Here is a 15,547-nt window from a genome sequence, read left to right on the forward strand (position 1 = left end):
GACTGTTCTCTCTGCTACCGCTTGGCAAGTGGTACCAATGCACCAAGTCTGGAACCAAAAAGACCCTGAACATCTTCTACCCCCAAGCCATAAGGCAGCTAAAGAGTTAACCAAGTAGCTGCCTGGACTATCTGCATAGTTTTCTAAAATGGCCCCGGAAGAAATGGCAGCAGTTTTGTGCTATTATGTGGGTTTTTTTGCATTATTTTTAACTTAATTTGTACATAATGTTTCTGCAACCGTATCTTACGGCAAAAAAAGAGCTTCACTTTAACCATATCTACATGTACATACTACCTCAATCAGCCTGACTAACCGGCGCCTGTATGTAGCCTCGCTACTTTTATAGGCTAGCTACTGTATATAGCCTGTCTTTTTACTGTTGTTTTATTTCTTTACCTACCTATTGTTCACCTAATACATTTTTTGCACTATTGGTTGGAGCCTGTAAGTAAGCATTTCACTGTAAGGCCTACACCTGTTGTATTCAGCATTTCACTGTAAGGCCTACACCTGTTGTATTCAGCATTTCACTGTAAGGCCTACACCTGTTGTATTCAGCATTTCACTGTAAGGCCTACACCTGTTGTATTCAGCACATCTTTGATTTGATTTGACCCTTTTTGCACAAACTTTTTTGACTCACATAGCTGCTGCTACTGTTTGTTATCTATCCTTTTGCCTAGTCACTTTACCCCTACCTACATGTACATACAGTATCTACCACAATTACCTTGTACCCCTGCCCATCAACTCAGTACTGGTACTCTATGTATATATAGTGCCTTCAGAAAGTATTCACACCCCTTGACTTTTTCCACATTTTGTTGTGTTATAGCCTGAATTTTAAATTGATTATTCAAAATTAGATTTTGTGTCACCGGCTTACACACAATACTCCATAATGTCAAAGTGGAATTATGTTCTTAGAATTTTTTTACAAATGAAATGTCTTGAGCCAATAAGTATTCAACCCTTTATTTCTTTAATATCTGAAACGTACGACATACTTGCAGTGAAGCCGCTCAACAACTACATCATACCAGTCATCCAACAACTACATCATACCAGTCATCCAACAACTACATCACACCAGTCATCCAACAACTACATCATACCAGTCATCCAACAACTACATCATACCAGTCATCCAACAACTACATCATACCAGTCATCCAACAACTACATCATACCAGTCATCCAACAACTACATCATACCAGTCATCCAACAACTACATCATACCAGTCATCCAACAACTACATCATACCAGTCATCCAACAACTACATCATACCAGTCATCCAACAACTACATCATACCAGTCATCCAACAACTACATCATACCAGTCATCCAACAACTACATCATACCAGTCATCCAACAGACTCCCATTCAACAACTACATCATACCAGTCATCCAACAGACTCCCATTCAACAACTACATCATACCAATCATCCAACAGACTCCCATTCAACAACTACATCATACCAGTCATCCAACAGACTCCCATTCAACAACTACATCATACCAGTCATCCAACAACTACATCATACCAGTCATCCAACAAACTCCCATTCAACAACTACATCATACCAGTCATCCAACAGACTCCCATTCAACAACTACATCATACCAGTCATCCAACAGACTCCCATTCAACAACTACATCATACCAGTCATCCAACAGACTCCCATTCAACAACTACATCATACCAGTCATCCAACAGACTCCCATTCAACAACTACATCATACCAGTCATCCAACAGACTCCCATTCAACAACTACATCATACCAGTCATCCAACAGACTCCCATTCAGAGCCACACACACAAGCATCCAGGGACAATGTCCTGCTCAAGGGCACTTTGACAGATCTACCACCAGGCCAAAAAAACGTGAACCCGAACCCTCCAAGATCCCCCCCACAGTTCCCCAATAGCTGTCCCTCAACCATTTGAGACCCCTTCCACAACCCCCCCCCCCAAGAATAATTTTTTAAATACAATTCATTCCATTCCCCACCCCAAGAATCCCCCCAATGCACCAACAACCAAGAAAAAAGAACTAAAGAGAAAAAAAAGAAAAAGACAGGAGAAAACAGAAAACAATGCACAAAAAAAATACATTAAATTAAACAAAGGACATCAAGGACAACTCAAATCATAACAGCAATGCCAACTGTATATATTTGTGTGCATGTCTGGCACTATTACATGTATGTGTGTGTTCTTGTATGCGTTTATTTGAATGAGAGTGTGTGTATATGCATGCGTACAAATCCACAGATTGTGAGTTGAAGATAAATAATTTTACTAAGAGTATTAGTATATTAGTTATTGACTGACCCGTTCTCTCCAGAATTCCTAACAGTACTATTTCTAGGGTCAATTTTCGATCAATGCTATGCATTTTCAGCCATTCCAGAACCTGAGACCAGAAACAGGCTACCTGAGGGCAATACCAAAATAAATGGTCTGTTGATTCTGTATCTTCACAACAAAATATGCAAAGCTTTGATGATTTTATGCCCCAAATATTCACCATTTTGTTGGTGGCAAGAATTCTATATAATAATTTTAGCTGAAAAGCACGAAGTCTTGAATCTTGCGTTGTTTAATATATCAACTCATACACCATGTACCATGGAATCGGTACATTAAAAATCTATTCCCAACTATTTCGCAATCTGTATGGCACAGTTGTCAACATCCTGGTCCTCAAATGAAACTTGTATACGGTCTTATTTATGCTATTTTTATACCTTTGCCAGTTTTGATCCTTTATATTGGGCAGACAGACCAGTTCCCTACCTCCTCCCGCTGCCACCTGCCTCCTCCATTTTTGGGGGTAATGCTGTAATCAATTGGTTGAACTCCTGGATTGAGCAGACCTTTCCGTACAATTCTGATAACTCCATGAAGGACATAGCTCTACCATTCCAATTTACAATATAATTTAAGAACAAAATAGCCTTTTCAAACATCTTTCCCATAAATACAGGTATTTTATCAACCAGCACATTTGAGTTCAGCCATAATATTTGTTGTTAACAAACTACAGTTTTGGCAAGTCGGTTAGGACTTCTACTTTGTGCATGACACAAGTAAATTTTCCAACAATTGTTTACACACAGATTATTTCACTTATAATTCACTTTATCACAAATCCAATGGGTCAGAAGTTAAAAAATTCCAGAAAATGATGCCACGACTGTAGAAGCTTTTGATAGGCTAATTGACAATATTCAAGTCAATTGGAGGTGTACCTGTGGATGTATTTCAAGGCCTACCATCAAACTCAGTGCCTCTTTGCTTGACATCATGGGAAAATCAAAAGAAATCAGCCAAGACCTCAGAAAGAAATTTTAGACCTCCACAAGTCTGGTTCATCTTTGGGAGCAATTTCCGAACACCTGAAGGTACCACGTTCATCTGTACAAACAATAGTACGCAAGTATAAACACAATGGGACCACGCAGCCGTCATACAGCTCAGAAAGGAGACACTTTGGTGCGAAAAGTGCAAATCAATCCCAGAACAACAGCAAAGTACCAAAATCCACAGTAAAACGAGTCCTGTATCGACATAACCTGAAAGGCATTCAGCACGGAAGAAGCCACTGTTCCAAAACCGCCATAAAATACGGTTTGCAACTGCACATGGGGACAAAGATCGTACTTTTTGGAAAAATGTCCTCTGGTCTGATGAAACAAAAATAGAACTGTTTGGCCATAATGACCATCGTTATGTTTGGAGGAAAAAGGAGGAGGCTTGCAAACCAAAGATCACCATCCCAACCGTGAAGCACAGGGGTGGCAGCATCATGTTGTGGGGGTGCTTTGCTGCAGGAGGGTCTGGTGCACTTCACAAAATAGATGGCATCATGAGGTAGGAAAATTACATGGATATATTAAAGCAACATCTCAAGACATCAGTCGAAGTTAAAGCTTGGTCGCAAATGGGTCTTCCAAATGGACAATGACCCCAAGCATACTTCCAAAGTTGTGGCAAAATGGCTTAAGGACAACAAAGTCAAGGTATTGGAGTGGCCATCACAAAGCCCTGACCTCATCCTATAGAAAATCTTTGGGCAGAACTGAAAAAGCGTGTGCGAGCAAGGAGGTCTACAAACCTGACTCAGTTACACCAGCTCTGTCAGGAGGAATGGACCAAAACTCACCCAACTTGTGGAAGCTTGTGGAAGGCTACCGGAAAAGTTTGACCCAAGTTAAACAATTTAAAGCCAATGCTACCAAATACTAATTGAGTGTATGTAAACTTCTGACCCACTGGGAATGTGATGAAAGAAATAAAATCTGAAATAAATCATTCTCTCTACTATTATTCTGACATTTCACATTCTTAAAATAAAGTGGTGATCCTAACTGACCTAAGACAGGGAATTTTTACTAGGATTAAATGTCAGAAATTGTGAAAAACTGAGTGTATTTGGCTCAGGTGTATGTAAACTTCCGACTTCAACTATATGTAAACTTGCTCCTTGTTTTCAATGCTGATTTGAATGTCATTAAGAAAACTGAGAAGTGTCAAAGATTTTTTTCTGCCAACATCCTTCGTTTTATATACTGTATATATATATATTATAAAACTGTTCAAATGTTTCTCACACTTTGACATGACAAAGTATTTTGTGTAGAAAAAATAATAATCAAATCCATTTTAATCCCACTTTGTAACATACCAAAATGTAGGAGGGGGGTGTGAATACTTTCTGAAGTCACTGTAGCTAAGTTATCGTTACTCATTGTGTATTTATTCCTTGAGTTATTATTTTTTGTATTACCTTTCTATTTTTCTCTCTGCATTGTTGGGAAGGAACCGTAAATTAGCATTTGACTGTTAGTCTGCACCAGTTGCATACGAAGGATGTGACAAATGCAATTTGATTTGGTTCTCCTACTGTATGGGGACAGCCTTTTTCTTCGTGCTTATTTATCTTTCTGGTTCTCTCTTTCCCTCTCTATATCTCCCCATTTTCTCTTTCACTCTTTCTCCCAACTCTCTATTTTTCTCTCTCACTCTCTCTCTCTATATATATGACTCCCCCCCCCCCCCTCTCTCTCTCATTCATTCTGTGGTGAGTGGAGTGATTATGTTGGTCTGAGCGGTGCTGGCTCTCTGTCTGTGGCCAAGGTCAATTATGGCTGCCCATTTAGAGCGCTGCGAATCAGGGTGCCGGGGGGTCACTGATGTGGAGAGGCAGGCAGGAGGATTGAGAGGGGAGAAAAATCAACTGTTGTGTGCCTCTGAAATGATTCGATTTGCCGCGGGTGTAGAGGGGTGTGCCCCGACCTCATAACTCTCTGCCAATGTCACCCTTCTCTTTCTAAACATGATCTCAAATTCAGGTGGATCTCAGCTAGCATCATACAGTGTACCCCGTCGAGTACATGTATTTTCCCTGCTGAAGTTGTAGAATACTAGCCAAACAGTATTTGAGCTGTTAATTGGCCTTAGATAATTAATAGCAAATGTTTCATCTGTGGCATCATTGGCTGCCCCTAAAAAAAACTGCCACAGCCCACCTGCCTTGAAATACATTTTTAAATGTATCAAACCATAATCTGTATCTTTAACGTTTTGAAAGGGAATATGTCATATGTTGATCACAGGAGACATTTAATGCATTTACCCCCAAAAAACGAATCTGTTTCACTTGCCTCCAGTGTGGGTCCATCATGTTCCTATTTATGTTGTTATAGTGAATGACCACCACCAGTCCTTTTCTTTAAGAGCATATCACTATTCTGGAGAAACCCCTTCTCTGTTGCCATAGCAACTGAGTGCAAAGGTATGTGCCATGTTCTGCCCCCCACCACAAAAAAATAGAAAACAGAAGAAAAAAAGAGAGAAGAGGAGAAGGGCCTGTCAAGGAAAGCACGGAGCCAGTAAGCTGACAGTGTGGACCAGAGGTTGTCTCTCCTTAATAAAGTTTGTACGCTGCAGCTCAAAGTCAAGACAGCCCCTGACACAGACTCATCACCTCATGGCTCATTTACAGGTTGCGGAGGTGACATTTAGTAGAGCTTTCTATTACGCCCTCAGATATCGACCAAACTCACCAGACACAACCACACACACTGCAAGCAATAAACTGGGAGGGCGTGCCGTTTACACCTCTTCACCTGAAAAACAAGATGGATGTGCATGCCAACACCTTGACTGGTGTATTAAATACCACAACAATGAAATGATATATTGCTGTATTTCTATGTCTCTATCCTCAACATAATTTGTGAATTTGTCGGTCTTCTCCGAAGCAATTTGGCACCGACGTTTCATATTTATGAACACAATGTTATTATGGCCAGCCTGAAGTGGGCATCAATATTTTCTATCCAAGATTCAAAGAAGGCATCAGAAATGAGGAGAGTGACGATGGCTTAGTTTCAGACTGTGATTTTTAAGCATCCCCTCATGAATTTAATGAACATGTTTTAAAAACAGAAAAGAGGACGTATGTCTGTTTGGCTTTGTTCACTTTCCCAATACAATCATCTGAAAAAAAACTGACTGTGATGAACGGAAGACAACAGAGAAGCATTAAAAAGCTCTATTGAAGCTGGAGATTGAGATGCAATCAGCGCCCGAAGAGGAGTCGTTTGACTGCCTCGGAGTCATCTTCAAACCACTATGATTATCGGTGACTGACAGTGTTTGTACCCAAGAAAACGTCTTTCCCCCCACTCTCCCCAAGTCACTCAAAAATCTGGGAACCTAGTTATATGAATGTATTTGCATCCAAGAAACCTTCTCACTGACTTTGTTCAGCCGCTCTCGGGTGGTTGAAGAATCGTACGGTGTAAGTAATCAGCGCTCGGCTCAACATGGCCTCACAAGCCATCTCGTTGATTACAGTGACCAGTCAACCAACAACGAGCCTTACCTGACGAGGAAGATGTGTAATTAATTAACCTAATTGAAGTGACTCTGGGAACCGTGAAGGTAAAAACCTATTTGGCTTTGTAATCGGCTCCGAGACATTAGTTTGGTTCTGAAAGCAACGCGTCAACACCGTTTTAAAAGACATGTTTTGAGGAGTGTATGGGATCTGGTCCAAAAAAGAGACACTTGGAGCCAGTTGAGCATGTGAAACACCTGTTGCAAATGTGCTTATTGGTTGAATGGCACAGTCAAAAGTCACTGCTTCCTCTTGCATTCAGATCTGTTGTTTTGTTGTGTGGTACGGTACTCTCATATTGTCGTACTAATATAGATACGTACTGTTATGCTCCTTCCGATTGGTATCCCACCTCTTATAGGATAAATATTATTTGACACTGTGGATTTATCCTTTGGCTGCATAGGATGAAGCCATGGAGCTTTTACTCACACTATTGCAAAGTGGTCAGTATTGTAAAAGACTGTTCATTCTCAACAATTTACCTGACTAAACAAAATTAAGGGCTGATTCAATCCGTATTGTGGAAGATAAGCCCTATTGCGTGATTGAAATTCAAAGCTAATTACAGATTGAGCCAACAAATGCAGCGTTTACCATAAATGCAGTCTCCACAAATGGGGCCACATTGCCTTTAAATGTAAATCGTGCTATAGTGCTGATCTTCAGAGATATGGAATGAATCTAGGCCTAAATCAATACTCACTCCAATTAACTTCTACCTCAATCCATTATATTTTTGAAAAGCTGTGTAGCTGATCTGTCCTGTCAGTACAGTGCAGCATGTTAAAGACTGTGCTTTCCCCCGATACCCCTGGAAACGGGAAGATGCAGGCACTACCTCTCTGACATCTTGCACATGATAAGAGGTCCTTTGGAAGGAGACTGCTGACACGCCATGAATCTGAGGACGCACGTCGCCAAATGAGGATGGAATTTTGCCTCATGTAATTCAGAGGGTATTTTTTTCATATTAAACATGCCTCCGAGCCCCGATTGCTTAGATCATAATCTCTTGAAGGGATAGTTCACCCAAATTACAACATGACACATTGGTAAGCAGTCTATGGACAAGGTATGAAAGCAATCCATGCTTTGGGTTTATTTTCTTTGCACTGTTTCCAAATACTGTTTTAGCATTTGTGGCACGAATCCCATTCAAGTCATAGTACTGATATTAGCATTTGTCAGGCATCATAAAGTGTGTTTTTTGCACATGACCTGCCGTTGCCACAATAACCACCCAAAAATGTAAAGGAAAAGTGACAGGAAATGAGCATTGCATCTATGTGCTACTTTAGAGGGAACCTAATGCAGCAGCCTTAAAATAAACGCCTGAAACTAGATCTCCTACATACTGGTCTCGACGAGAAGGAAAAAAACTGTCGGGGGAGGTTCTCTTCTTCACTTTTCAACCACCAATCCAGTGAATGTGGAGGAGGAGTTAAGATGGAGCTGAAGTCTCTTGCTTGGGCTATGCGTTTTCAGGTTGTCTAACTAACATAAGTACCAGTGGAAAGCCCATCCAGAGAAAAAGCGCTTCACTCTCTGTTATTCCACCCACTGTGTGATTCCATTTGCGTCAATATGATTGGCAAGATAGTTTGGGCTGCAGAAACTCCTGTGTGGCACACAATGCTGTGCTGACTTCAGTGCGGCAGCACAAACTTTCAATGCCAAATCAAACGCCAAAATTCATTCAAAAGCTACTGGCTGCGAACATTGTTCGGTCCCGACCCATGTTTTAACTATCCTCGTTCGTGCCTGTGGGCCTTCGTTAAGTTTTCAATGCCGGTCGAGAATCTTAACAGATTATTACAGCATAGGTGTGACGACCTTTGCATGTTATCGTGTATATATGATCACATAAGAAGACATTTATGGTTACAGTTACCCCAAAATGTGTTACTAATTTTACGGTTGAATGTTACATTAGTTTGTAACATAGCCTTAACTTTAGGATATTTACTGTATTACAAAAGCAGTTTGTGCTCATTAGGTAGTTGGCTAGCCTTAGCAATTCAAAATACACAGTTAGCTAGATAGCTAGGGCTATTAAAATCATATATTGATTCGAACTGTTTCCAATACCGATGCTGACATTAATGCTTAGATGACCGCCGAATCAAACCGCAGAGAACTCGAGAAACTAAGATGTTTGTTTCAAAATTGAAGCCCACATACTGGTAGTTTCTAGCATTCACTCGTGAGACATTCAGAGATTTCATTATAGTTTAGTCAACGTGTATTGTATAATTCACTGGTCAACATTACTCATTGAGTCAACTTCTCAACATTTTCTGACTAGTTGACTAAATCATGTTATGTCAACATTTTGAGTTGAATCGACTATTTTTCAGTTGAATTGACTTTGGAAAATTAGCTGAAACAACTAAATAGGTTTTTACAGTGTAGGATGGAAGTGTAAACACAGCCTATGAGTCTTTTGTCCATTCCTCAGTGTTACAATCATGACACAAGGGATATACAGCATTAGCGGTACTAGCAGCTCTCGCTGACCAACTGAGCTGGTTAAGTTCCTCGGGTCTGTATGCAGTCAATGGAATCCCTCTGAGTGTTCAATTAAGGAGACTGGAATCTCTCCAAATACAGCTACCAGCCTGTGCCTGCCTTACCTAATGCAATTTCCTCTGATTGAGCCAGTCATTAATAAGCCCCAAAGTGTCACTTAGTCGTCGTCATCGGCCCCGACTGGTTGTTAAGCCCTGACAAGAGCAATTTAACACAGTGCTAATAACCTGCTATTACTCGGTGATGGGATGCGTCGTCGGAACTACACACTCACCCCATAAATAATCCCCAGGGTGAAGCTGTGAGAGTTATGAGCAAACACCTAAACGGTGGAAAGACCACCTAATATTTATTAACTACATCAAGTCCCACTCATAAATGCCTAGCAAGGTGAAATAGCATGGAAGAAGATTAAACGTCGGAAAGAAATTGGGATTTGAGCGTCTCTTTTTGTGGCTCAGACCCGTTCAAATAATTTGCTGCTCTGGCTGGATAGGTGTAAGCTAGTAGTGGGGTCTCTTACATTGACCAATCATGTCAGCGATAAATAAACTCTAAGGAATGGGGGGAGGGAGGGAGGGTACATTTTGGAATTATTCAAACAGGGCCTTTGTGGGGGTGTGCTGAATAGGCTTTAAGTGAACTTCTCCAACCAGAACTCCTTGAAGCATGACCAGGCGTTTATTAATACACCCCAATGAAAACCCTGATGTGGGGCAGATAATGTGGAAAGCTCTTTATTACCCTCATGTTCTCTTCAGTTTAATGAGATGAATGGGGGTAAAGCGGAGGGAGATGTGGTGTTCATTTGTCATTGACAAAAAGGGGTGTGTGAAAGATGATGAGGTCTTTGGATTAGCTACAAGGTTGTTTGCACAAAGTATTACAGATGTAACCAGTGTATTTTCATGACACTTTCGTGGGTGTTTGCTAGCACAGCATACACACAGATATAATCCAGCTAGTGTAACAAATTGAGGCATATAATGTAGAATGGCACCGGAGGAGATGGCTGCCGTTTTACGGGCTCCTAAACAATTGTTACACAATTCAGGAAACTAGTCGTATGTCGAAAGTCACGACTTCATAGGAGAGCCGTTTGAATGTAAAAAAAAAAATGTTTAAACAAAATGCGTTTTTGGCAGAAATGCCTTCTCGAACATGTGAACTTTCATGTGCCTTAATAACAAACTTGTATGCATCTGTAAATACGAATCAAATTGTTCAATTACTAGCCTTGTTGGTTAAACCACAGAAAAAGTGGCAACCTTCCCACTAGCCATGATTGGCTGAGATAATGAGAGGGCTGGACATGCCGAAAGAGGAGTTCGGATTGGTCTGCCACATTCAGGGCTTCTGAGTATTTCAGCTCGTCAGTCTGTGTTGGTAATCCTGCCGAACGTGGCTTCTTTTTTTAACGTATTGTGTAGAGGAGCTGCATAAAATTAGTCTTTGTGACCTCTGGATATGGCTACATGTTCAAACATTAATTATGTTCATATGCTTCATTGTTTTTTGCACAAAGGCTTTGTGTTTCAAATGACATCTTTAATATATAGTACACTTCTCTTGCCAGAGCCATATGTGATAGTGAACCACATAGTAGTGAATAACATAGGGAATAGGGTGTTACCCTTACCTATGCTTAAAGACCCAAATGGAACATAAATTATATTTCTTATAAGAACAAGATACATCATGTTTTTAAGAACTTGACTTTTTAAAGATTTATTGTACAAATTATAAATTACAATTGGGGATACAGGTGTGGAGAGGAGAGAGCGTTGGAAGGGTACCCAGCAAACTGGGAAAAATCCCATCAAATTTGCTAAGATTCCCATTAAGTTCTAGTTACTGTTTTATCTAACATTAGGACAACATCCCAAAAGCATTCAAATAATGTTTTTGATAAAAATGTTTTTCTTTTCGGGAAAATGTTTTAAATTAAATATCCTTGGAATGTTCTCCAAACATTCACTAAAATGTTGTGCACAGCTGTAACAACCACCGCAGAACATTCCCCAAACATTCTCATGAGGTTTCCAGGTAAGGAACAGACTAAATGTGTTCTGGGAATGTTCTTGCAAGACAAACTTTGTATAATGATAAACACAACTGGACAGTTTTTGCGTTATGAGAACAATGTAATGAATGTTCTGGCAACTTTCACAGAACCAATTTTGGTTTACTGGGTAAACTATGGGATTGAACCCGGTCACTGATGGGGAGTTATACATGTATTGAGAGCGGGGATCATTACCACTTAGCCATGGCTCTGCCACGTAGACATGATACTTAACCTGTCTTCTGTCTTTGCAGGAACTCTTTACGGCGGAATGCAAGTTCAAAGAGTCTGTGTTTGAGAACTATTATGTGATCTACTCGTCGATGCTGTACAGGCAACAGGAGTCAGGGAGAGCTTGGTTCCTGGGGCTCAACAAAGAGGGCCAAGCCATGAAGGGGAATCGAGTGAAGAAAACAAAACCAGCTGCTCACTTCCTGCCCAAGCCATTAGAAGGTATGCCAACACCACATTCTGAGTTTGATTTTTTCTTTTCGTTAGAAAATAACTGTTTCAGGGGCATTAGAGCAGTATAAGCAAGAGAGCAGCAAATATAGTTTTTGTTGTTTTGTGATGAGTGGCAATATATTGAACTTAAAAGTAGGGCATTTATATCTGCTAGACTTCTTTCAAGGATAACCTTTGCAAAACATGTTTGTACCTTCTGCTGTATATGAACCTTTCCTCCTGGCTGAAAGCTAGTAATTTACCAAAGTGTAACTTCTGTAATGTTGGTAACTAACAGGTAATCTATGGCAATCTATGGTAACTTTGGTAATTTATATTTGAATTTTCAAAAAATGCATTCATATATAGAATTATTACATATAAATAATATTTCATGCTGAAACCCTCATATTAAACAACAATGGTATTCACTAAGTTAATGGATTTTTTATTTAGGATAAAGTTTTATAGCTTTGTCATTCTATTTCTTATTTTAAAATCATCTTATTCGATTTTTTTTAATATAAACTGTTGTGTTGTGTCAGGTTGGCTAGATATCCTTTTAGTGGAGGACTGTTCTTGATATACGCTGGAAACTGTTGAGCGTGAAAAACCCAGCAGTGTTGCAGTTCTTGACACAAACCGGTGCGCCTGGCCCGTTCAAAGGCACTTCGATCTTTTGTTTTGCCCATTCACACTCTAAATGGCACACATACACAATCCGTGTCGCAATTGTCTCAAAACAACAACAAATAACTTCTTTAACCTCCTCAACTTCATCTACACTGATTGAAATGGATTTAAGAAGTGACATCAATAAGGGATCATAGCTTTCACCTGGATTTACCTGGTCAGTCTATGCCTATATGGCATGTCATGTCCATAATGCTTCGCACACTCAGTGTATTTTACACGTGATGAGGTCACACAGAGGACCAGAGATAATTACAGACACCTGTGATAATCCGAAGTACCCCAAAAAGGCGAAAGTTACAAACATTCTGGTAGTTTGCTGGTAAACTTCAAAAGTTTCCAGTAATATACCCTCCCTTTGCAACCCTACTACTTATTGTTGGTACCAAGTTTATGCCTCATGTCAGAGGTGTCAAACTTATTAAATGTATGGGCTACCGATGAGGCAGGGTTTATGTATATATCACCAGAATCTTACACAAGACATTCACATGTAAGCCATCACATGCCTGCAGGTTCACAATAGCACATTGCATCCTCCACACCCCTCGGAATGACCATCCCACACCTAGACCCTGTCACGGTAGTGTCTTTCGAGGGAACAAGTCTATCTTTACTGTTAATCCCACCCCGAGTAACCACCCACGGCTACACTGAAGGATGGTTATCTTCCCGTTGACTTATCATTTATATTTCTCATTCCCATCCATAATTCACAGGTTGGCATATAGCACAGAGGGGAAGGGACAAGCCCTGTCTTTGCGGCCATGAAATGTTGATGCTTTATGGTGCGTCTACACTCTCCTCCCCTCCCTGGCAGATTTGTGTCCATTATTTAAACATGGAAGCCTCCAGGAACCTGTGCTGCACTGTCGTGACAGTGACACAGCTGCAGTGCAGGGAGCGTAAAGTGCAGGATCATTTGGGAGGTTCCCACTGCTCATTTTGCATAAAGGCTTTTGGCCACATTCAGACTGGGGTCTGTAGAAAGGAGAGGAAGATATATATTTTTTTTTAAATTGAACCTTTACTTAACTACGGCAGCAGTCACAGGTTAAATAATGTGTTAGACACTTTTTTGGTCTTTTTTCGCCCCCTTTTTGCCCCTTTTGGTGTGGTCTGGAATGATTTCCAAAAACAAATAGAAGCCTCTGCATCAACAAGACTTAAAACTGATTAAATCATTCATGCTAGCAGTCATTGGTGAAAAAGGAGCCATGTGGTTAGTTTTACAAGGTATTGGACTGAAAAGAGGAGAAATAAGACTTATTTTGCTCTGGATTTGACTAAATCTTCCCCCTCTCCTCCATTCTCTCCCTTTCTTCTTTTCTCTCTATTTTCTTACCCTCTCTATCTCTCTCTCTACCCGCTTCCTCTTTTTCCCTCTCACCCTTCCTTGCCTCCTTATCTCCTCCCTTCTCTTTATTATCTCTCTCCCTCACAGTTGCTATGTACAGAGAGCCATCGTTGCATGATGTAGGAGAGACCAAAGCGCCCAAAACAGCCGTCCCTCCCAGTAAAAGCACAACCGACCCCCCAGTGATGAATGGAGGCAAACCAGTCAGCAAGCCTACTACTACTACTACTACTGCTACTGCTGCTAAGCCCCCCACATAGCCACAAGTCACCTGGTGTGTGTGTGTGTGTGTGTGTGTGTGTGTGTGTGTGTGTGTGTGTGTGTGTGTGTGTGTGTGTGTGTGTGTGTGTGTGTGTGTGTGTGTGTGTGTGTGGCTGGAGGGAGTGAGGGAGGGACGTACATGATGGAGTCAGGGATTTTCCCTACCAGACTCAAAACCTGCACCCTCTTTCTTCTGTGGATTAGTTCCAGGCAATCTCTCGGTCCTTCCTTCCTTCCTTTCTTCTCCTCTCTCTCTTTCTTTCTTTCTCTTTAACTCATCAATGGGGGATCGATGCAGAAGGGTGGTCGCCTCCGCCCCCACCCCCCAAAACAGAAGGAAGAGTGACTCTGACAATGGAATCCGTAAAAATGATGTGTGTTTCACGGCCACATGTGATACCTTGCTTGCTGACGGTAACCCAAGACCACCACCTCTACATATATGCCCTGTTGCAACAGTGTGTGTGATTAAGATCTATTTTCTATACCACAGTGCACCAGCTATGTTCTGGGGTAGATGCTTTACACACATAGTAAAAAAGAAAATGGACTGCTATCTTCTACTTTTTACAAGTATATTCCCGTCTCTTTCTCTTTCTATTCTCACATTTTTCTCTTTGTTGAGTAACTTAGAAAAAAGTACATTTTGCAGGGGCAGTGTGTGGTTTTGTAATACACGCATTCATGCCGATGTATACTCAACACACACAGACGCATTGACACTGAAATACACTCTTCTTCCCATACACAACACATACACACACAAGAAATAAGATGCCACCGGTGGCTTGGTTCCAGGGACTCATTTAGGAAGTCTGGTGTTAGGGAAGCACTACAGATATGCACGCAGGCACACACACACACACACACACACACACACACACACACACACACACACACACACACACACACACACACACACACACACACACACACACACACACACACACACACACACACACACACACACACACACACACGCAGCATCTACGTCGAGGGGAGAGTCAGAGTCTCAGGCTGTGTGTTGCTTTTTTAGAGCTCAATAAAGAAAGACTGGAGGACAGCTCACACAATCATAGCTGATGAAGTGCTAATTACCCCCACTGCAATCAATGCGAGGAGCCCACACACACATACAGACACAGATGTGCGTGTGTGTTGGAGAATGCTTTAACAAGTGGTGTATAGGTGTAAACATATCACAATCCGATCCCACCAGCGGTGAGCTCTGCCTCATCCGGTCGGGAAATAGGAACCTGAAATCTATTTTTCT

The 15,547-nt window shown here is 41.0% G+C and overlaps 1 protein-coding gene across 2 annotated transcripts in view; it reads left to right on the forward strand.

The window, feature by feature from the left end:
- The window catches only part of fgf14 (fibroblast growth factor 14), a 301,770-nt gene extending 286,645 nt beyond the window's left edge, over window positions 1–15,125 (forward strand). For both annotated transcript variants that reach the window (XM_029650224.2, XM_029650921.2), the window contains exons 4-5: window positions 11,774–11,972; window positions 14,101–15,125. In XM_029650224.2, coding sequence (XP_029506084.1) covers window positions 11,774–11,972; window positions 14,101–14,273 — 372 coding nt within the window. In that variant the 3' untranslated portion in view covers window positions 14,274–15,125. The remainder of the gene's footprint in view (window positions 1–11,773; window positions 11,973–14,100) is intronic.
- The last annotated feature ends 422 nt before the right edge of the window (window positions 15,126–15,547 follow it).

Source organism: Oncorhynchus nerka, linkage group LG1, assembly GCF_034236695.1.
Source record: "Oncorhynchus nerka isolate Pitt River linkage group LG1, Oner_Uvic_2.0, whole genome shotgun sequence".
Classification (NCBI taxonomy): domain Eukaryota; kingdom Metazoa; phylum Chordata; class Actinopteri; order Salmoniformes; family Salmonidae; genus Oncorhynchus; species Oncorhynchus nerka.